The sequence below is a fragment of the Pseudophryne corroboree genome, chromosome 5, assembly GCF_028390025.1.
Source record: "Pseudophryne corroboree isolate aPseCor3 chromosome 5, aPseCor3.hap2, whole genome shotgun sequence".
Taxonomy (NCBI): Eukaryota; Metazoa; Chordata; class Amphibia; order Anura; family Myobatrachidae; genus Pseudophryne; species Pseudophryne corroboree.
In genome coordinates, this window is record NC_086448.1 from 274,490,589 (window position 1) to 274,513,241 (window position 22,653).

General features: G+C 46.7%; 1 protein-coding gene across 1 annotated transcript in view; it reads left to right on the top strand.

Moving 5' to 3' along the window:
* Positions 1-22,653, top strand: part of LOC134927618 (collagen alpha-6(VI) chain-like) — a 409,854-nt gene that overhangs the window by 40,936 nt on the left and 346,265 nt on the right. The window contains exon 2 of the mRNA XM_063922353.1: positions 22,122-22,210. Coding sequence (XP_063778423.1) covers positions 22,135-22,210 — 76 coding nt within the window. The 5' untranslated portion in view covers positions 22,122-22,134. The remainder of the gene's footprint in view (positions 1-22,121; positions 22,211-22,653) is intronic.

Consider the following 22,653-nt stretch of genomic DNA (forward strand, 5'->3'; position numbering starts at 1 on the left):
CAGCAGGGGCCCTGTGTATTTCAAGACTTACCGCGGTTACGTTTGACGGCATGGCGGTTGAACGCCGAATCCTAGCGAAAAAGGGGATTCCGGAAGAGGTCATCCCTACTTTAATAAAGGCTAGGAAGGAGGTGACGGTAAAACATTATCACCATATCTGGTGAAAGTATGTGTCTTGGTGTGAGACCAAGAATGTACCTACGGAAGAGTTTCATCTGGGTCGTCTTCTCCACTTCCTACAGACAGGAGTGGATATGGGCCTGAAATTAGGCTCTGTTAAGGTACAGATTTCGGCCCTCTCGATTTTCTTTCAGAAGGAATTGGCTTCTCTTCCAGAAGTCCAGACGTTTGTAAAGGGAGTGCTGCACATCCAGCCCCCTTTTGTGCCTCCAGTGGCACCATGGGACCTGAACGTGGTGTTGCAGTTCCTAAAATCACACTGGTTTGAACCGCTTAACAAGGTTGAGGTGAAATTTCTTACCTGGAAGGTGGTCATGTTGTTGGCCTTAGCATCAGCAAGGCGAGTGTCAGAATTGGCGGCTTTGTCACACAAGAGCCCCTACTTGATTTTTCATGTGGATCGAGCTGAATTGAGGACACGTCCGCAATTTTTGCCTAAAGTGGTTTCTTCGTTCCATATGGGGCCCTGTCTGTTCCAAGACTTACCGCGGCTGCGTTTGACGGCAGAAAAAGGCATTCCGGATGAGGTCATTCCTACGCTGATAAAGGCTAGGAAGGACGTGACAACTCAACATTATCACCGTATATGGCAAAAATATGTTGCTTGGTGTGAGGCCAGGAATGCCCCTACGGAGGAATTCCAGCTGGGCCGTTTCCTTCACGTCCTACAGTCAGGAGTGAATTTGGGCCTAAAATTGGGGTCCATTAAGGTCCAACTTTCGGCCCTATCCATTTTCTTTCAAAAGGAGTTGACTTCTCTACCTGAAGTTCAGATGCTGTAAAGGGAGTGCTGCATATTCAGCCCCCTTTTGTGCCTCCAGTGGCACCTTGGGATCTTAACGTGGTGTTGAGTTTCCTGAAATCCCACTGGTTTGAACCACTCAAAACGATGGAATTGAAATGTCTCACGTGGAAGGTGGTCATGCTATTGGCCTTGGCTTCGGCTAGGCGTGTGTCAGAATTAGCGGCTTTTGTCACATAAAAGCCCCTATCTGGTTTTCCATGCGGATAGAGCAGAATTGCGGACCCGCCGACAGTTTCTGCCGAAAGTGTTTTTCAACCTTTCATATAAACCAACCTATTGTGGTGCCTGTGGCTACTACTGACTTGGAGGATTCCGAGTTACTTGATGTGGTCAGGGCTTTGAAGGTTTATGTAGCCAGAACGGCTAGGGTCAGGAAAACAGAATCTTTGTTTGTCCTGTATGCTTCCAACAAGCTTGGGGCGCCTGCTTCAAAGCAAAATATTGCTCGCTGGATCTGTAACACGATTCAGCAGGCTCATACTGCGGCTGGATTGCCGCTGCCAAAATCAGTTAAGGCCCATTCCACTAGGAAGATGGGCTCTTCTTGGGCGGCATTACAGCTGTGCCGAGCGGCTACTTGGTCAGGTTAAAACACTTTTGCAAAGTTCTATAAGTTTGATACCCTGGCTGAGGAGGACCTTGTGTTTGCTCAATCGGTGCTGCAGAGTCATCCGCACTCTCCCGCCCATTTGGGAGCTTTGGTATAATCCCCATGGTCCTTACGGAGTCCCCAGCATCCACTAGGACGTTAGAGAAAATAAGATTTTACTTACCGGTAAATCTATTTCTCGTAGTCCGTAGTGGATGCTGGGCGCCCGTCCCAAGTGCGGACTTCTTCTGCAATACTTGTATATAGTTATTGCTGCAATAAGGGTTATGTTATAGTTGCATCAGGGTTGTACTGATGCTCTGTTGTTGTTTATACTGTTGACTGGGTAAGTTTATCACAAGTTATACGGTGTGATTGGTGTGGCTGGTATGTATCTTGCCCTGAATTACCAAAATCCTTTCCTTGTACTGTCAGCTCTTCCGGGCACAGTTTCTCTAACTGAGGTCTGGAGGAGGGACATAGAGGGAGGAGCCAGAGCACACCAGAATCTAAATTCTTTCTTAAAGTGCCCATGTCTCCTGCGGAGCCTGTCTATTCCCCATGGTCCTTACGGAGTCCCCAGCATCCACTACGGACTACGAGAAATAGATTTACCGGTAAGTAAAATCTTATTATTAATAATAATAATAATAATAATAATAATAATAATATTATTATTATATTAGGTGTTTCTGACAAGGATTTTTCATTGCTAAATGATACCACTGCCCTTGTGGTTACTGGGAAACAAATCCTACAAATCACTGATAAGAGGATTCCCCTACTGTGGTTAAACAAACTGATATGTTCACACGTCAAAGGGTAAATAAAACTGTTATCACAATCATCCTATTAAGTGTACATCAGACAAGACCCCTGGTCTAATCCAGGGAAGACATTCCCTCTGTCTACAACGGGAATTAGCTCGATATCCTCCCCCCTGCAGAGTTATATAACAAGTAGGTAATTCACTGCTAGTGAACTCATGTGTCACCCATCGGGTGTCATCCACTCTGCCTCTCACCACTGTCGCCTCACTGTAGGAACTGACAGATAAGCGTGTGGAGGGATGCCTGAAGTCTAGTACTCCCTTACGGGTGTTGTACATAGACCACAATTGCGTCCTCTTGAGGCTGCAAAATAGATTGATGATCAAAAATTAGTGGAAGAGCTGCCCGAGGATATATCTGACAATGCCAGACATTCCCTGTCTCACAATACCACCGCCATCTTTTTCTACACCAGGAGGCATCCCCTGAGGCGGGTGTGTTGGCTGCCAAGGCGTCGAATACATCTGTTCTGGCTTGCCGTATTCTGTGGTTGAGGTCATGGAAGGTGGATCTGGACTCCAGTTGAGGTATTTCCCTTGGAGGTATTCCCCTTTACTGGGGACATCTTATTTGGGGAAGACCTAATTAAAATTTGGGTCTGAATCAGCAGCTACTATGACTGCCTTTCTCCCAAATGCTACTCCTTCTGCACAGAAGGCATAAGGTTCCACTTTTCCCTGCTTTCGGCCTTAAGGGAAAGCAAAGATCAGGCATACCGAAGATTGTCTCGTGCTCCCAACAACCACTAAGCCCAAGGCCTAGCTATCCTGGGCTGCTCGTCAGCCTACTTCTCATGACAAGCCTGCTGCATGCTAGGACAGGCCTCCCACTGGGGGATCCAAGGATGGGGGGCCGACTTCTACAATTCATCTAGGTCTGGTTAATTACCACTTCAGATGCATGGGTGCGAGAAGTTGTCTCTCACAGGTACGCAGCCTCTTTCAAGAGATGTCCCCCTCGCCATTTCTGAACAACGATTATCCCTTTGGATCCGTTAAAGGTGCAAGCTCTAAGGATGGTTGTGCATTCCCTCCTGGATATAGGAGTGGTAGTGCCGGTACCTCTGTCCCAGAATGGCAGAGGATACTACTCGACCCTGTTTCTAGTCCCGAAACCTGATGGGTCTTTCCGGCCTATTCTCAACCTCAAATCACTTAACAAGTTTGTGAGAGTTTCCAAGTTTCGTATGGAAACACTGCGCTCAGTTGTACTGGCCATGGAAACAGGAGGCTATATGGTATCCCTGGATATACAAGATGCTTACCTGCATATGCTTATTGCCATATCGCATCAGCAATATCTGCGGTTTGCTATTGGCAACCTTCACTATCAATTCCAGGCTCTGCCGTTTGGACTGGCCATGGTCCCTCGGATCTTCACCAAGGTTATGGTCGGGATGACAGTTCATCTCCGTCACCAGGGAGTCAGGATCCTGCAGTATCTGGATGATTTGCTGATTGTGGCAAACTCCCACAATGTCCTCCTCAGTCATCTACAACTGACAGTAAACTTCCTACAAGCCCACGGTAGCTCATCAACTGGAAGAAGTCCTTGCTGGTCCCTGCTCGGAGCATGGTGCACCTGGGGGCACTACCGGACACATACAGTCAATGGCTGAAACTTCAGGACAGAATCAGATACTTCCTTTCTCGCCCAAGAGTGTCAATACACTTGTCAATGCAAGTACTAGGCCTGATGGTGTCGGCTTTCGATATGGTAGACTACGCTCAATTCCATTCCCACCATCTACAGAGATTAATCCTTTCCAAGTGGGATGGCCTGCCTCATCGGATCAGGTCTCACATGATCTCCTTAAATCTGAAAGTTTGTCTGTCGCTGACCTAGTGGCTACAGTACCAGCAGTTGATCAGGGGCCGTCCCTTCTGGATCCCCAACTGGGTCCTACTAACTACGAATGCCAGTCTGAGGGGTTGGGGCGCGGTGTTGGAGCAACACTCTTTCCAGGGTCGGTGGACCATGGAGGAATCACTCCTCCCGATAAACATTCTGTAATTGCGGGCAGTGTTTTGTCTCTCGCCCTGCCTCTGATACAGAAAAGGTCTGTTCAAGTACAATCAGACAACGCCCCCACGGTGGCGTACATAAACCATCAAGGTGGCACTCGAAGCCACATGGCAATGATGGAAGTGTCAAATATCCTTCGATGGGCGGAACGGCTTCTGCCGGCAATATCGGAAGTGTTCATTCCGGGAGTCCTCAACTGGGAAGGTGATTTCCTCAGTCGTCAGGACATGCACGCTGGAGAGTGGTGTCTTCATCAGGAAGTCTTTTAACTCCTAATGAACAAGTGGGGCCTACTAGATGTAGACCTGATGGCGTCTCGACACAATCACAAAGTTCCGGTCTTCAGATCAAGAACCAGGGATCCTCAAGCAGCATTCGTGGACACACTGGCAATTCCATGGAACTTTCGGCTGCCCTACATGTTCCCTCCAGTGTCACTCCCGCCCAGGGTACTACGGAAGTTCAAACAAGAAGGAGGAATACTACTTCTAGTCGCTCCAGCATGGCCCAGATAGCATTGGTTCTCAGACCTGCAGAGTCTATCAATAGAGCGTCCTCTTCTACTTCCTCCACGCCTAGACCTCCTCGTTCAGTGCCCTTTTGTCTATCCAGACCTGGCCAGACTAGCTTTGACGGCGTGGCTCTTGAAGCTTTACTCCTGAGGGCCAAAGGATTCTCTGAGGCGGTCATTCAAACTATGCTGAAGGCCTGCAAACCGGCATCTGCGCGGATTTATTATAGGGTCTGGAATTCTTACTTCACCTGGTGTGCTGCTAAGAATTATGAGGCTTACGAATTCAGTGCTTCCAGACTTCTGGCTTTTCTGCAACAAGGCCTGGACTTAGGCCTTCGTCTGGCCTCCCTCAAGGTTCATATCCATGCCTTGTTGGTATGGTTTCAGAGAAAAATTGTGTCTATTCTTGACGTTCATACTTTCACTCAGGGTGTTTTATGGATTCAGCCTCCCTATGTCCCTCCTGTGGCTCCATGGGATCTGTCTGTTGTTCTGAATGGACTGCATGAGTCTCCATTTGAACCTCTTGAGTCAGTGGACCTTAAATGGCTCACGGTCAAGGTCCTGTTCCTACTGGCTATTGCCTCTGCTAGGAGGGTGTCGGATCTAGGCGCTTTGTCCTGTCTTCCACCCTTTCTGATATTTCACCGTGACCGGGCAGTTCTTAGAACTCGCCCTGGTTATTTGCCTCTGGTGGTGTTATCTTTTCATCTTAACCAAGAGATTGTGAATCCGGCCTTCATCTCTTCTGGTTTGTCCTACAAAGAGCGGTCTTTGGATGTGGCACAGGCTCTCCGTATATATACGTGGATAGGACTGCCTCAGGAAGTCAGATTCCCTTTTTGTACTTTTTGGTTTTCACAAACGTACCTGGCCTGCGACTAAGCAAACCTTGGCTAGATGGATTAGAATGGTGATTTAACAAGCTTATGCACAGGCTGAACCTCCAGCTCCTGCTGCTATTAAAGCCCATTCTACTCGGTCTGTTGGACCCTCTTGGGCGGCCCACCATGGCGCACCCACAGAACATTTGTGCAAGGCGGCTACGTGCTCCTCAGTGAACATGTTCATTAGTTTCTATGCCTTTGATACTTCCGCCTCCCAGGATGCTTCCTTTTGACGCCAGGTTCTCATACCCACTAAGGCGCGTCCCCTCCCTTGATGAACTGCTTTGGAACATCCCCAATGTATTCCCTGTGGAACACAGTGTACCCCGCTGCAGAAAAGGAGATTTATAGTAGACTTACCATTGTTAAATCTCTTTCTGCGAGGTACACTGGGTTCCACAGGGCACCCTCCCTGACGCACCTTGCTTCTATGGGTTTGTATGGCATTAGTCTCTGGTCCCTTCTCCTGTCGTGAGAATGTGGTTCTATGAGACTAACATCTGCCTTCTCTTTTACCTGCTCCTGCATTGGACTGGTCAATGAAACTGAACTCACAGTTCCTGGAGGCGGGGTTATAGAGGAGGCCCCAGTGCATCTTGGGACAGCTAAAGCTTGTACCTGTTGGTGCCTAGATCAAGATCCATCTCTACACCACAATGTATTCCCTGTGGAACCCAGTGTACCTCGCAGAAAGAGATTTAACAATGGTAAGTCTACCATAAATCTCCTTTTCATGCCCCATAAACTTCCTCCTCTAGTGGGTGTCAATCCTTATTACTAAATCAGTCCCATTTGTCTGTAACGCTGTAAAAATATATGCAGGGGGTCGCTTTGTCTTCTTAGATTGCACTATCCATTCAATTTATATATTCCATTTAGCAGTGACGTGCGGTGAGGTCACTGGTTGGGGAGGCACTGGCAGCTAACAAGCCCTCCAACCCCCCCCCCCCCCCCCCGAAAAAAAAAAAGTGTGGCCCCCCGACACAACAGTAAAACCAGCACTAGGCAGAACCAGCCGGGGGGGAGTAAGGCCATAGCAGGGGAGACACTCAGTGTGGGGTCCCCCTGCCATAACATTAATCTGCCCCCCCAGCCAGTCAGCCCAGGGTTGGAATTCCTCGGAAAGTGGGAACCCCAAAAAATTAAAATGGGGCCCCCCCTCCCGAGCAATAACCAGCACTGGGCTGATAGCCCAGTGCTATGCCCCGCACCCCTGGTGGCGGTGGGTGCGGGGTTCATTGTGTTAATACTGTTCTTTACAGGTGGCCTACAGGTCCCAGCAAGCCTGCCCCAGCATGCTGGCACTTGGAGAACCACAAGTGCCAGCATGCCCGGACATAAAGGGCCTGCTGGCACCTGTAGTCCACCTGCAAAGAATAGTAATATTGTTCTTTACAGGTAGCCTACAGGTCCCAGCAAGCCTGCCCCAGCATGCTGGCACTTGGAGAACCACAAGTGCCAGCATGCCCGGACATAAAGGGCCCGCTGGCACCTGTAGTCCACCTGTAAAGAAAATATTAAAATAAAAACACCACACGTCTTGAAAATAAGCTTTATTAAACCGGACCTTCACCTGGGGGCGGCGGCCTTTAAGCTCTTTTGCGTGGCCGCCGCCTTCCCAGGGCTTCCGCGTCTTCACCTGGGGGGGGCGCCACCTCCCCAGGGCTTTCAGCGTCTTCACCTGGTGGGCGGCGGCTGCTAAGCTCTTTTGCATAGCCGCCGCCCAGCCAGGACTTGCGGTGTCTTCTTTCTTCAGGAGCTCTTCACAGCTCCTCCTCCACCGTCGGACTGACTCTCCTCCGCCTCGCGCTGACTTATATAAGTCAGCCGGAGGGGGTGGGGCGATGACGCGGCGAGCCGTGATTGGTTCGCGGCGGCCATCTTGAATTTCAAAAATGACGCTGAGGCGCCATTTTTGAAACTGGAACCGCTCCGCTGCCAAACTCTGCTGGATAAAGGTACATTTCCGCCGCCGCACCTCGCACCGCCGCCGCAACTCGCACCGCTGCCGCAACCCGCACCGCCGCCGCATCCCGCCGCCCGCACCATCGCCGCATCCAGCCGCCCGCACCTCCTCCGCCAGCGTCGCCCACACAGTGATTGACAGCGGATCCAGTGACGGATCCGCTGGCCAATCACTGTGGCCTCACTGACAGGGACGTGCTTTCATAGGTTGAAAGCACGTCCCTGTATGAAAGCGGCACCACTAATGGTGCCGCTTTCCCATATATTTTCAATGGGCTTTTACAGCCCATGGCTAGTCCCCGCCCGTGCCCGCCCCCCGCTCCCCATACTTTCCCCAGTGACAATGGGAGGCACCACGATCGGTGCCTCCCAAACACATACAGAGGGGAGCAATCCTAAGAATAATATTAAGAAGATACATATGACACAGAATATGTGTCATATGCATCTTCTTTGTATTATCTTAATCATAAATGACAGGGGAGGCACTGCCTCCCCTGCCTCCCCTGACTGCACGTCCCTGCCATTTAGCGGTATACATTCCTCCTCGCTTTTCTTATGAAGTTTTGAAGCATGCGGCTGAATTCACAACCCTCTCTGACACCCTGATAATTTTTCTTGGTGATTTTAACAATGTATTAGATCCTGTCTTAGACAGGTGGCAGGAATCCTCTATCTCTCCAACTCAATCAGTTAGAGGGCTGGTGGCAGTTGTGGCAGACCTGGCTGAGTTAAACCCCTGGCATGAGAAACTCCCAAGTGTCCATCAGTACTTTTAATTTTCTCATTCTCATCATTTATTCTCCAGGATAGACCTAGCCCTTGTCTCCAGGAATTTACTACCCATATTTTATTTTATAGCGTGTAAAACCAGGGGTATTTCCGACCATGCAACACTTTTTCTTCAGTTAGATATGAAAGTTATATATAAAAGATTCACTTAGATATGAAAGTCGATAGGGAGCAGTCTTTTTGGAAGCTTCACCACTCCTGGTTGTTTCAGATGGTCTGAATTGGGCAGCAAGCTTGGGTTATATTACTGATAAATTGGGTTCCTCTTCTAATTATGTTATTTCGGATGCACTTAAGGCCTTTACTTGGGGTTTGCTTTTTTAAAGGGTGGCGGAGCTGAAATTATTGTTATTGGGGAAAAAAGATCTTGCCGAGCTCTAGAGATGGCCTCTTTAGCTGATAGATTAGACTCTTTTTGGAACAGCCTGGTTGAGGGAGTGGGCTGCTCATTTACAGGATCAGATGAGCCACGACTCTTATTTACTTCCCATTCCTATTATTTCCAAGCTGATAGGACTGGTAGTTATTTTCCCATTAAGTCAAGAGCCCTGCTAATAATATTGCCATGCTAAAATCAACTGATGACACTTTACTGGACACGACCCATTAAATAGTGGATGTGTTTCTTAGACTTATGCTTAGACTTAATTGTTATTAGCGCCAGTAGGGTAAGCTTGCCGGCACTGTGACAGCCAAAGGCAGGGAATCTCTAATAACCGCACGTTACTGCGATCGGTTTGGGACGGCTTGCTTGGCATCAATATGTAAGTGCAATGTTTGAAGGTCTTGGGCAATCTGTTTTCATCATGTTCTCTTTGGCGCATTACGTGCTATTTTCCATCAATCTGGGTGTGGGTTATTTAGGCACTGGTATGGTATTCTTTTAGGTTCTATTCTGCAAACCACTTTAAATGCTGTCTTTTAATATGGGATTCAATTGTGGCTTGGTTTTGGCATATGTTTTTGGATGTTTTCATTTCTCCAGCAGTCTGTCAGTTTTACTAGTAGTGTGGTTTGTAAGCACCTCATTTGGAAACGTTCCAGCCTTGCTGGGTCTTTTTTAAGGATTGTCCAAGATTATGACCCATAGAGTAATGTTGTTCTAACAGATGCGTTGAATACCTTAATTTTTGTGGTTCCTGAGGCCCTTTTTATAATGGATACAAAGGCTGCTGTGGCACAACCTATACGACTTGTGATGTCGCTTGTAGCGGCTATCTGTTGACCATTGATAGTTGAATCCAGGTATTTATATTTATCCACTTGTTCAATGATGTTTCCATCTAGGTTTTGTAACACAGTCATTGTTCCAGTAAAAATGTACTTGTTTTTTCTACATTTATTTGTAAGCCAAGATTTGCTGCATTTGTGTGGAGCTTGTTTGGGATGTTTTGTGCATCTTGCATGTTTTCAGTCAGGAAGATGATATCATCGACGTAGACTAGATTGATGAGGCCTGTATGTTTGCCAGTAACGGTGCCCAAAATGGAAATTAAATTACAAGCTAAATTATGCGTTTCTGCACTTTTTTAAAGGTGCTTCTCTGGGTTATCTTGTAGCCAAAGGATTTGGTGGACTATGTAACAGCTGCAGTGCTTTCTACTCATACTACAGAGGAATGTTTAGATGCCCTCCTTACCAGTGAGGAAATTATAATTTCTATTAAATATTTCCAGGTGGTAAAGCCCCGGAATAGGTGGCATGCCTCTAGAAGGATATAAAAAATATACATTCATTTTTGTCCCTAAATTATTGACTCTTTTTAATACCCTGTTTGGGGAGGACGTTTTTCCTGCTTCCATGTCTGTGGTGGTGATAGTGGTTCTCCCGAAGCCTGGCAAGAATCCTGTATTCCCGGAGTCTTACAGGCCAATGGCCCAAATGTATTAAGCCCTAACAAGAGATAAAGTATAGATGGATAAAGAGTGATAAATGACCAGCCAATCAGCTCCTAACTGTCATTTTTCAAATATAGCCTGTTACATGGCAGTTAGGAAGCGGATTGGCTGATCATTTATCACTCTTTATCCGTGTCCACTTTATCTCTTGTTAAGGCTTAATACATTTGGACCTATATCTCTAATACCAACTAATGCTAAGAGTTTGGCCAAAATTCTTTCTATACAGTATTTGGAATCTGGGTCTCTAATTCCACATGTGAGTATGTTCCATTTAAACTTCAACCGTTATTGGAGTACTTCCAAGCTAATCTCGTTCCGGGTTTAAATTGCCCCTTACAATGACCTGTCGAGCCAATCTGGTCAAAATGGTGGTCCAACCCAGATTTTTGTACGTGTTCCAGCACTCTCCCCTATATATCCCATTATCTGTCTGTAGAAAACTTTTGGGGGTATATTCAATTGAAGTCGGATCCATTCCGACATTCATTTGTATGAATGGATCCAACCTGGGCTATTCAATTACATCTCAATTCGACTTTTAAAAAAGTCGAATTGAGATGCGGGGGTGAGGAGACGGGGGAGAGCCGCGGGCAGACGGGGTAGAGCAGCGCTACAGCAGCGGCTCTCCCCCGTCTCCCCCTCCGTCTTTCTGCCTCTCCCGTCCCTCCTCTCCCAGTCCCTTCATCACAGCCGCTGCTGACGGCAGCGTCCACCCAGCTCCAGCAAGCGAGGTCTCGCTTGCTGGAGCCGGGTGGACGCTGCTGTGAGCGTCGGCTGTGACATCCTCCAGCGCTGCTCACCCCGTCCCCGCCCTGGCTCTCCCCGTCCCCGCCTTGGCTCCCCCCGTCCCCGCCTTGGCTCTCCCCATCACTGCCTCGGCTCTCTCCGTCCCCGCCTCGGCTCTCCAGTCTTTGGCGCTGCTCTCACCATCTCAGTTCGACTTTTTTTAAAGTCGAATTGAGATGGTCGAAAAGGGGGCCAAAACCAGTCGGTTTTGGCCCCGTTTTCAACACAAGCAATTCCTCGACTTGTAGAAAAATTTGAGGTTTGATTGAATAGGTCGGAACCCCTTCCGACCTAAAAAAGTTGAAAACTGCCATCTTTTCGACAGACGGCAGCTTTCGACTACAATTGAATATACCCCTTGATCTCCTCTCTAGTCTGGATAAATCAATGTACTATAATTCAGTTGAATACCGTCACTTGGTCCAGGCACACAGGGGATTTTGCTCTTCCCCATTTTAGGCTTTACTACTTGGCAGCCCAGTTGGTGCATTTACGTTTATGGCTACAGTGTGACCCAGTTAATGACTTTATATGATGGTTTCCCAGGCATCACTGGGTCACACCCTTTTGCAGGCGTTGCTTTTTGTACAATGCTCTCACACCAGCCTTCCTTTCTTTCTTCAGGCAATAAAAGTCTGGGACTTATCTTCTAAATTGTTAAGTTATTGGGGGTTTGGTTACAGATGCTCCATTGTTGTCCTCCCTGCAAATTGATAGGGAGTGGTGTCCTAAGGAAGTGGTTCCTATTGGACAACTATATGACACTGGTGTCCTTAAGGCCTTTCCCAGTTGAGTACTGAATTTCATATCTTCAGGTGCGTTGTGCACTGTCTACCCAGTTTTCTGATAATCCACCGCCAATACTGTGTTGCATCCCAAAGCTCCTAAATGGACCATCATCATGTTGTATTTCTTAAGGTCATTGGTCTCTGTCTTAAAATAGTTTTTTTATATGTCTCCTGTTATCTCTGGTTTCTCGCAAATTGCAATTGCAATTCTCTAGGCTACGGAGCTCCTAATGTTAGCAAGTGAAGCTGCTGGCCAGGAATGAAAAGAGGTTCCACATTTGCTTATGAACACAGATACATCTCCACACTCGCATTTCTACTTCTGTGTTTTAAGTTGATAAGTGCATCCTTTAATCCAGTATATTGACACTTTCGCTGACCACAGTCATCAGCATCATCAATTATTAAAACTGTACCCTGATTATATAACTTCAAATTATAACCTGTGTCTGCACACCATTATTTTATTGCACTTGTAGTTTCTACCCCTGAACTACCCCTCCAAGCAGAAGGGGCTACAAATGTCATTTGGCATATTTTGATTTGGGCGATGAACACAGCTATCACTCTATGGGTTTATAAAGTGTCTTTTGTAAGTACGAAAAAAAGATTTTTCAGATTTGCACATCTGTGAACATGTATGGCCTATTCTGACAGCAGATCTTTTCTTATCCCACATGGCATACAGACTGAGCCGATAACATGTATTACGCTAAAGAATTTAAGGGGTCGCAAATCTTTCATCTGTATCAGCAGACAACCTCATACAACTGTTTTTAGATTTTGCATTTGAGAAGCTTCAACTGTGGAGAAATGTATTCGTATTCAGAATCTTCTGCAGTATAATGTTAGGGTCTCCTGCTCTGTGCTGCCACGTCGTCATGGCAACCGGGAGACAAGTGCTAGCGGAGTTACCTCAACGTAGCTGATACTCCGGTTCGGGACTTTTGCTGTGCAGTGGTTATAGGCTCTGTGCACGGCAGGGGATCCGGTGTTGGTTTTTGTGCTCACAGTCTGTGAGGTCTGAGTGGGGCGTGGACAGCACCTGCTATATAAACCCTCTTCTCAGGTTAGGCAGATGCTGCTGAATCTTTGTTGGTTAGTCAGTTCCTGAAAGCTAGCTAGTACTGTGTAAACTTTGTATTTGTTTGTTGCTTACTGCAAATAGGCCTTGGGATTTGGTATTACACTCTGCCAATCCAGACCTAGCAGTAAGACTGGAGTCAGTCGTTTAACCTGCTGGGGTTTTTTTGCTACTCTGTGAACCTAGCAAGTTTGCGGCTGTATTCTCAGACTTGCCTGCCAAAATCCTTTCTCACTGTGCAAGGTGTTCAGGTGTCAGTTTAGTGGCAGTAAGCTGAACCAGTGCACTGCAAGTGAGGACTAGGATTGTGGAGACTCTCCTTGTGTCTATTATTCCATCTCTGACCAAGGAGTTTACTGCCACACCCGTTGGTAACCCTTTAGGGTTTTGCTGTTGCCCTTAGCAACAGCATTTCGGGTTCTCTACGTATTAAATCACTACATCTTGCTTCTTTCCATCTGAGCATTCCTGATATTAGGGAGACACCCAGTTTCTTAGCCTTTGGGCTTCTCTGTTCACTTTGTGTTTATTTTGTTACCCTATCACCTTCTGTGTATGTAATGTCATATTCCCCAGTCTGTCTGTGAGTTCATTTGTTTTGCATCCCTCACCGTTCAGACACCAGTACATTCCTGCAGGCACTGGTGTGCAATACTCCTGTTGAAATTTTGTGGGAATATGGAGCATACCCCTCAAAATACTTTGCAACAGGTAGTCGATCAGGTGCAGGTCCTGACTCGACAATTTAATGATTTGTCCATTAAAATGCACACCTCGCAGGCCGCTGGCGGAGCTCCCGCAGCAGCAGTACCTGCAGGGGTTAAGGAGCCGAAAGTAAATCTCCCGGATCGTTTTTCTGGAGATCGCTCGCAGTTCTTTTGTTTCAAGGAGAGCTGCAAGCTATATTTCCAGCTTAGGCCTCAGTCTTCTGGGTCGGAGATTCAGCGGGTGGGCATAGTGATTTCCTTGCTACAAGGAGACCCACAGGTCTGGGCATATGGGTTGCAGCCTGACTGTCCGTCACTTAAAAGTGTTGATGCTTTTTTTACGGCACTGGGCATGTTGTATGATGACCCTGACAAGACGGCCTCAGCCGAGGCTCAGATTTCGATCCTTAAGCAAGGGCGAAGGCCAGTTGAGGTTTATTGTACGGAGTTTCGGAGGTTGGCCCATGATACCCAGTGGAATGACCCAGCCCTGAGACACCAGTACCGAAGAGGTCTTTCTAACCAGTTAAAAGACCAACTGGTACAATATCCCTTGCCTGATAGCTTGGATCAGCTCATGCAGTTATCCATTCGGGTGGATAGATGGCTGAGAGAGCGCAGGCTTGAAAGGGAGACCGAGGTTTCCTTTGTTCCCAAGGGAACCTCAGACTCTGAGGAATTTTCCGAGGAGTCTATGCAGATTGGGGCTACCCGCCTCTCCTCGCGTGAGAAGACGCGGAGGAGACAGCAGGGGTTATGTTTGTACTGTGGGAATAAAGGTCATGTGGTAGTATCATGCCCAGAAAAGCCGGAAAACTTCAGGGCCTGAGGGTGATAGGAAATATCCTGTCAGGCCAGAAGTCAGAATTTCCCAAGAAGACTTTTATCATTCCGGTGACCTTGAAGATCCTCGGTCAAACTGTCAAGACTGAGGCCTTTGTGGACAGTGGGGCCGACGGGGTTTTTATGTACCGCCAATTCGCCCTGAAACACTCTGTTCCCTTAGTACCCTTGGCATCGGAAATTGAGATTTGTGGGTTAAACGGGGAACCATTATCCCAGGGTAAAATTACCTCTTGCACTAGCCAGATTTCTTTGTCTATTGGAGCCACACACTCTGAAAAATTGTCCTTTTATGTGACTGTCTGTACTTTTGCCCCATTGGTGTTGGGGTTACCCTGGTTAAGGGCCCACAATCCTCAATTTGACTGGGTCTCTGGGGAGATTCTTAGTTGGGGTACTGATTGTTTCAGGAGTTGCTTGAGCCTTCCAGTCAGGCTTTCGCAGCTAAGTTTGCCAGGATTGCCAGGATGTTATGCAGATTTTGCGGACATGTTCTCCAAAAGAGTTGCAGAGGTACTACCTCCCCATCGCCCCTATGACTGTGCCATTGATTTGTTGCCGAATGCTAAGCTTCCCAAGAGCAGGTTGTACTCCCTGTCATGTCCTGAGACTCAGGCTATGGCAGAGTACATTCAGGAGAACTTGGCTAAGGGATTTATCAGACCTTCACAGTCTCCAGTTGGGTCGGGGTTCTTCTTCGTGGGTAAAAAGGACGGTTCGTTGCGACCCTGCATCGACTTCAGGGAATTGAACCGTATCACGATTAAAAACTCATACCCACTGCCTCTCATTTCGGTCTTGTTTGACCAGCTTCGTACTGCCACCATTTTTTCTAAGATTGACCTACGCGGTGCGTACAATCTAATCCGAATAAGAGAGGGGGATGAATGGAAGACTGCCTTTAATACCCACTCAGGGCATTATGAATATTTGGTGATGCCTTTTGGGCTCTGTAATGCCCCGGCAGTCTTCCAGGACTTCATGAACGATGTGCTCAGGGAATATTTGGATAGATTCTTAGTTGTATACTTAGATGACATCCTAATCTTCTCCCATTCCCTGGAGGAACATCGGAAGCATGTACGCTTAGTCCTCCAGAAACTCAGAGACCACCGGCTTGGGGCGAAGCTGGAGAAGTACGAATTTGAAGTTCAGCAAATCGCATATCTAGGATATATTATCTCCCCAGAAGGTTTCCAAATGGAGGGTTCCAAGGTACAGGCAGTCCTGGATTGGGTGCAGCCCACTAGTTTGAAGGCGCTTCAGCGTTTTCTGGGCTTTGCGAATTTTTATAGACGATTTATCGCTGGATTTTCGTCTATAGTGGCGCCCTTGGTGGCACTCACTAAGAAAGGGGCGGATGTTGCTCACTGGTCTTGTGAGGCCAAAGCGGCTTTTGCCCGTCTCAAAAGGGCATTTGTCTCGGCCAAGGTGCTGCGACACCCAGATCCAGAGCGTCCTTTTGTGGTGGAGGTGGATGCCTCTGAGATGGGTATTGGGGCAGTGCTCTCTCAGATGGGGGTGTCTGATAATCGCCTTCATCCCTGTGCTTACTTTTCCCGTAAATTTTCGCCTGCCGAGATGAATTATGACGTGGGTAACCGGGAATTGTTGGCTATTAAGGATGCACTCGAGGAGTGGAGACACTGGCTTGAGGGGGCTAAGTTTGTGGTCTCAATTCTCACCGACCATAAGAATTTGGCATATTTAGAGTCAGCGAAGCGCCTCAATGCCAGGCAGGCACGATGGGCTTTGTTTTTTGCTCGCTTTAATTTTTTGATAACATATCGCCCTGGGTCAAAAAACATCAAGGCTGATGCGCTCTCGCAGAGTTTTGCTCCAATCCAGGAGACCACCGAGGAGCCATTGCCCATTGTGTCCCCATCATGTATTAAAGTGGGCATTACCCAGGACCTCTTGTCATTAGTCCTTAGAGCACAGGAGCAGGCTCCTCCAGACCTTCCGGTAGGTCTTTTGTTTGTGCCTCCTAGGTTAAGACAGCGAGTGTTCCTGGAATTCCATGCCAAGAAGTCGGCAGGTCACCCGGGTATTGCCAGAACTCGGGAGTTGCTATCTAGGGCTGTGTGGTGGCCCTCGGTGGCTAGGGATGTGGATCAGTGGGTTCAGGCATGTGACATCTGTGCCCGAAATAAGACTCCTAGAGGGGTTCCTGTTGGCCCATTACATCCACTCTCTATTCCATCTAAGCCATGGACCCACATTTCAATGGATTTTGTGGTGGACTTGCCCAAATCCTCGGGGATGACAGCCATCTGGGTTGTCGTTGTCAGGTTTTCGAAGATGGCGCACTTTGTTCCATTGGTTGGGCTGCCATCGGCCAGACGCCTGTCTGAATTATTTATGCTGCATGTTGTGCGCCTCCACGGGTTGCCACTTGATGTGGTCTCTGACCGCGGATCCCAGTTTGTGGCCAAATTCTGGAGGGCATTTTGTTCCGATCTCCAGATTTCTGTCAGCTTGTCGTCAGGCTACCATCCGCAGTCTAATGGGCAGACTGAAAGGGTGAACCAGTCCTTGGAGCAGTTCCTCAGGTGTTATGTCTCCAAGTGTCAGACTGACTGGGTTGCTCATCTGTCCATGGCGGAGTTTGCCTATAACAACACGGCTCACTCTGCTACAGGGATCTCTCCCTTCCTTTGTGTGTATGGGCATCATCCTAAGGCCAATTCTTTTGACCCCCTGGACTCCACGCCTGGTGGTTCCTCTGTGGTTTCGGTCCTTAGAGGTATTTGGAGGAAAGTGAAGAAAGCCCTTGTGTCTGTGTCATTAGTGACCAAAAGGGTTTTTGATAAACGGAAAAGACCCTGCAGCTTTAAATTAGGGGACTTCGTCTGGTTGTCTACCAAGAATTTGAAGTTGAGACAGCCATCTCATAAGTTAGGCCCCCGGTTCATCGGTCCTTATAAGATCACTAGGGTTATCAATCCGGTGGCATTTCAGTTAGATCTACCCCGTTCTTTGGGTATCAATAAAACATTTCATTGTTCCCTTTTAAAACGGGCGATTAGTAATCCTTCTTCCAGTGGAAGACCTTCCCCTCTTCTGATACGTGGCCAGAGGGAGTTTGTTGTTGAAAGGATTCTTGACTCCAAGATGGTTCGGGGTCGGCTGTCATTTTTGGTGCACTGGAAGGGGTATGGCCCGGAGGAGCGGTCGTGGGTGCGCAGTTGTGATCTTCATGCCCCCAGACTGTTACGCTCTTTCTTCTCGCAGTTCTCTGATAAACCCGGTGGTAGGGGTTCTTTGACCCCTCGTCAGAGGGGGGGTACTGTTAGGGTCTCCTGCTCTGTGCTGCCACGTCGTCATGGCAACCGGGAGACAAGTGCTAGCGGAGTAACCTGAGCGTAGCTGATACTCCGGTTCGGGTCTTTTGCTGTGCAGTGGTTACAGGCTCTGTGCACGGCAGGGGATCCGGTGCTGGTTTTTGTGCTCACAGTCTGTGAGGTCTGAGTGGGGCGTGGACAGCACCTGCTATATAAACCCTCTTCTCAGGTTAGGCAGATGCTGCTGAATCTTTGTTGGTTAGTCAGTTCCTGAAAGCTAGCTAGTACTGTGTAAACTTTGTATTTGTTTGTTGCTTACTGCAAACAGGCCTTGGGATTTGGTATTACACTCTGCCAATCCAGACCTAGCAGTAAGACTGGAGTCAGTCGTTTAACCTGCTGGGGTTCTTTTGCTACTCTGTGAACCTAGCAAGTTTGCGGCTGTATTCTCAGACTTGCCTGCCAAAATCCTTTCTCACTGTGCAAGGTGTTCAGGTGTCAGTTTAGTGGCAGTAAGCTGAACCAGTGCACTGCAAGTGAGGACTAGGATTGTGGAGACTCTCCTTGTGTCTATTATTCCATCTCTGACCAAGGAGTTTACTGCCACACCCGTTGGTAACCCTTTAGGGTTTTGCTGTTGCCCTTAGCAACAGCATTTCGGGTTCTCTACGTATTAAATCACTACATCTTGCTTCTTTCCATCTGAGCATTCCTAATATTAGGGAGACACCCAGTTTCTTAGCCTTTGGGCTTCTCTGTTCACTTTGTGTTTATTTTGTTACCCTATCACCTTCTGTGTATGTAATGTCATATTCCCCAGTCTGTCTGTGAGTTCATTTGTTTTGCATCCCTCACCGTTCAGACACCAGTACATTCCTGCTGGCACTGGTGTGCATAACATATAATAAGAAAAATATGTTGGGTGCTGTATACTTTAGAGCTCTGCTTGTGAGATTAAGTAGACTTTCAATTACCCTTAAATTTAAATGTACGCTGGTGAAAACGGGAGGCAGCCTAGGCCTTTAACGCCTGGGACTATTCAATTAGACTCCCGAATTCCCCCAATACCCATGTTAATGCCCATTAAAGTACAGTGTTATCGGGTGTTTAGCACAAGTTAACTGGTGTTAATGCACAGAATCTGTGAAAAGTTAACGGATTTGTGCATTAATGCGGTTGTGGCACTCATTAACTCCTGAGATATTGGGTTTTTTTTTCCGACCTGCAGAGGCAGGTGAAAAAGTTCCCAATGACTGTTAGCTTTGGAACTAAATAGATAGACCCGGGAGATCAATACGCCCATTATAATCTACCTCAGCTAATTAAATTCCCCCTTAAGTTTCATTTGTAATTATCCAAAAGATATGGACTAGCTTTAAAGTTTTGGAAGCTAAGATTTTTAATATAGACTAAAAGGTATCATTGCTAAATTATTTGTGTTTTGATGTTTTGGGATGTGTGATCCATACCGATGCACAAGGCCCCAAGAATGGCACCGTCACTGTCTCATGGCACTTGCGTCCTTCTGCCAGTAGTTCGGGCAGGCACCCTGCAGCCTATGCTCCATGCTGTGCTTTACTTAACAGTGATGTTAAACACCAGTCATACAGGATGGCTTTCTGTTTTTTGAAATATATATTTAAAGTTCAACAAAAATATACTGATTAAATAGGCTATAGAGGATAAGTCGAAGGGTCACACATGCCAGTAAAATCCAGATTCAGGAGAAGAGGAAAAATATAAACTGAATATCTGTGCCACACAAAGCCCCCCCCCCCCCCCTACATTTTTTGAAAATGGAGGATTCCTGTAGTAAGGGTTTCCAGGTTATACCAGCAGGTTAAACTAATGTTCTGTCCTATAGCACCCTTGACAGTAAAGGGCCCTACACACATGCCGATATCACTGCACGATATGAACGATCTCGTTCATTAATGAACGAGATAACGTTCATATCGTGCAGTGTGGAGGCACCAGCGATGAACGATGCGCGGCTCCGCGCTCGTTCATCGCTGGTGCTATGTCGGCTGTGCATGCAGGCCAATATGGACGAGATCGTCCATATTTGCCTGCAAGTCTACGGAGCCGGGTGACGGGGGGAGTGAAGAAACTTCACTCCCCCCGTCACTGCCCCCCCGCCGCCGGGTCGCCCATATCGGCGGTCGGGCAGCTCGGCTGCACATCGCCGAGTGTGTAGGGCCTATTAGAGAGCAGGTAGAGAAAAATGTATCTGCTCTGCCTTTCATAGCGTTAGTACAGATGTGTCCTCATACATTTAGCCTCAATACACCAGTGTGTCTTAGCTGCAATGCAACTAGGACGCGCCAGGCGACTGTGCTGATTAATTTCATATGCAATACTTGTATATCTGTGTGTGTAGATCTGTCTGTCTCAGTAAAGAGGCCTACACATTAGCCGATTTCGGCATAAAAAATAAATGATAATGACGTCATTAGCTTGAAATCGGCCAGTGTGAATGGGGGTCAGATTGATGAACGATGAATGATGCGCACTCCTGCATGTCGCTCAGCATTCATCAATATTGAGCTGACATGCAGCTCAACCCGTTAGTGTCGTTCAGTGTCTACGCACTATATAGTTGAAAGCTTCTGTATATCGTTCAACAATATACTCATCCGTCGCCGCCATTCCGCCATTGGGTCCACCTTAAGAGTCAGCAAAGTAGCCTCTTCCAAGAATATCATGCCCAATGGAATGCTTTTTCTTACAGAGGGAAGAATAGAACTTGGGTAGGGGAGAGATACAGTAAGGGGGGAGAACTGTATATCAGAAGTACTTAAAGTCTTTCACAGGTAGTACATTTTAGAGAAGAGCTCAGACCCAGTGACAAATATGAAAAGAGTATGTATATGTGCTTTAAAAAGCGATATTCATAACATTCATATTCAATAAAGTAATGTTGGTGAAATAATTGAATTTGCTCATCTTTACCCATAAATATTTATACTGTGATGGCGTATTTTTGAATTGCATAGCATTTCTTCCCCTCAATATATTTAAACTTTCCAAGGGGATGTTACATATTGGGCCAAATCTAAAAGGTGCTGATTTGGTAAAAGATTGCTGCTTCACAATGGGAAGCAGGTAATTTCCAGAGCGACCGGATCCCGGCGGTCAAAATACTGACACTGGAATCCTGACAGCAGGGGAAATGCCGGCGGTGGGAATCCCGACCGTAGCCTGATATTCCCACTCGGGTGGTGGTTCTATGCCACTACCCGAGGGGGAATAGAATAGTGAAGCGAACGAAGCTCGTCACTGGGCACGAAACATAGCGAACCCGCGAGGGGACTCGCTGCCTCGCTGTCAGGATTCCGGCTGATGGCATTCCAGTGTTGGTCTCCTGAACGCCGGGATTCTGATCATTGGGGTTTCATACCGGACCCATCACAATCGCTGACTCTGGACCTATTACATTTGGCCCATTATGTACTATTTATTCATTTATACCAATTCCTTCACTACACAACTAGACCTCAAATGACGTGCTTTAAGACCAGCTGTATATTACTGAAATGCCGGAGTCATATGTATCAGTCTCAGAAATCCTGAAAGTGGCAAATGGCATTGGTTATGAAATATCTTTATAACACTTTTGATTACACTGTATATTTTTTAGATCTAATAAAATATTTACTGCGCTTAATGCTATTCTTATTGGTAGAAATATACTGTAAATTGTATGTTCCTCAGATGATCGCTCCTGGGTTTTTTTTTTTCATTCTATATCTTGAGTGATATGTTTATCAGTTGTGTCACGGAGATTACAGGGTGCATAGACTGACATGTCAGATGAAAGTTTCTGGTGAAACTCGCTTTCATGTGACAGCATCACAGAATGTAGAACATACCCCACACCACACACTCTGATAAAAGGAGGAACTAATTGGAAGACCAAGTTGAGATTACACAGATTATTTACATTAATATCTTTCTTTCAAAAATGTAAATAAATATGAGAAATATTGATGGTATGCAGCTAAAATTATTTACAAGATTGATAGAATGGAGTACTTTTAAATGAGAGAAATAAAATACTTGGCACTTAGTTGAAAGAAAATGTATGCTTTTCTGTAGCTTTTTTAATTATATTTTGCTTGCTTTCTTTCTTCATTTCTAGGTATCTTGACAAAATGGGAGTCTGGAGAACATTCCTATTCTTCCTACTTTTAGGCCACACAATCTGTGGCACAGACTCACAGAAAACTGGTAAGTATATTATATCATGTAGCAGGGTGAATCTTAGTGTCACTGTCCTGCTGAAAGGCATGGACCACCAGTACAGAGAATCTGGCTTCTGTACACCTACAGGATCTGCTTTTTTGTACTTTTCTCACGTTAATAAATGTCTGAAAAACAGAATAATAAAATCAGGACAAATAAGAGTAAATTTGAATAATGTCCGTTATTACATTCTAAAATGGTAATGCCATATTTAAAATTGTCTAAATTTCTCACGTGCTACTAGTTCTTTGGATTGGATGGTAAAAAGCTGTGTGGATAAAATGTGGGTGGTATGTTAGGTCAACAGCTCTCATGTTAACATGCATTAGATCGACATGGTTGAAATGTTGACATGCAGCATGTGTAAATGCTGAGCATGTCCGTAGTGACCGTATCGACATTCATCATGTCTACAAAGATGACATGTT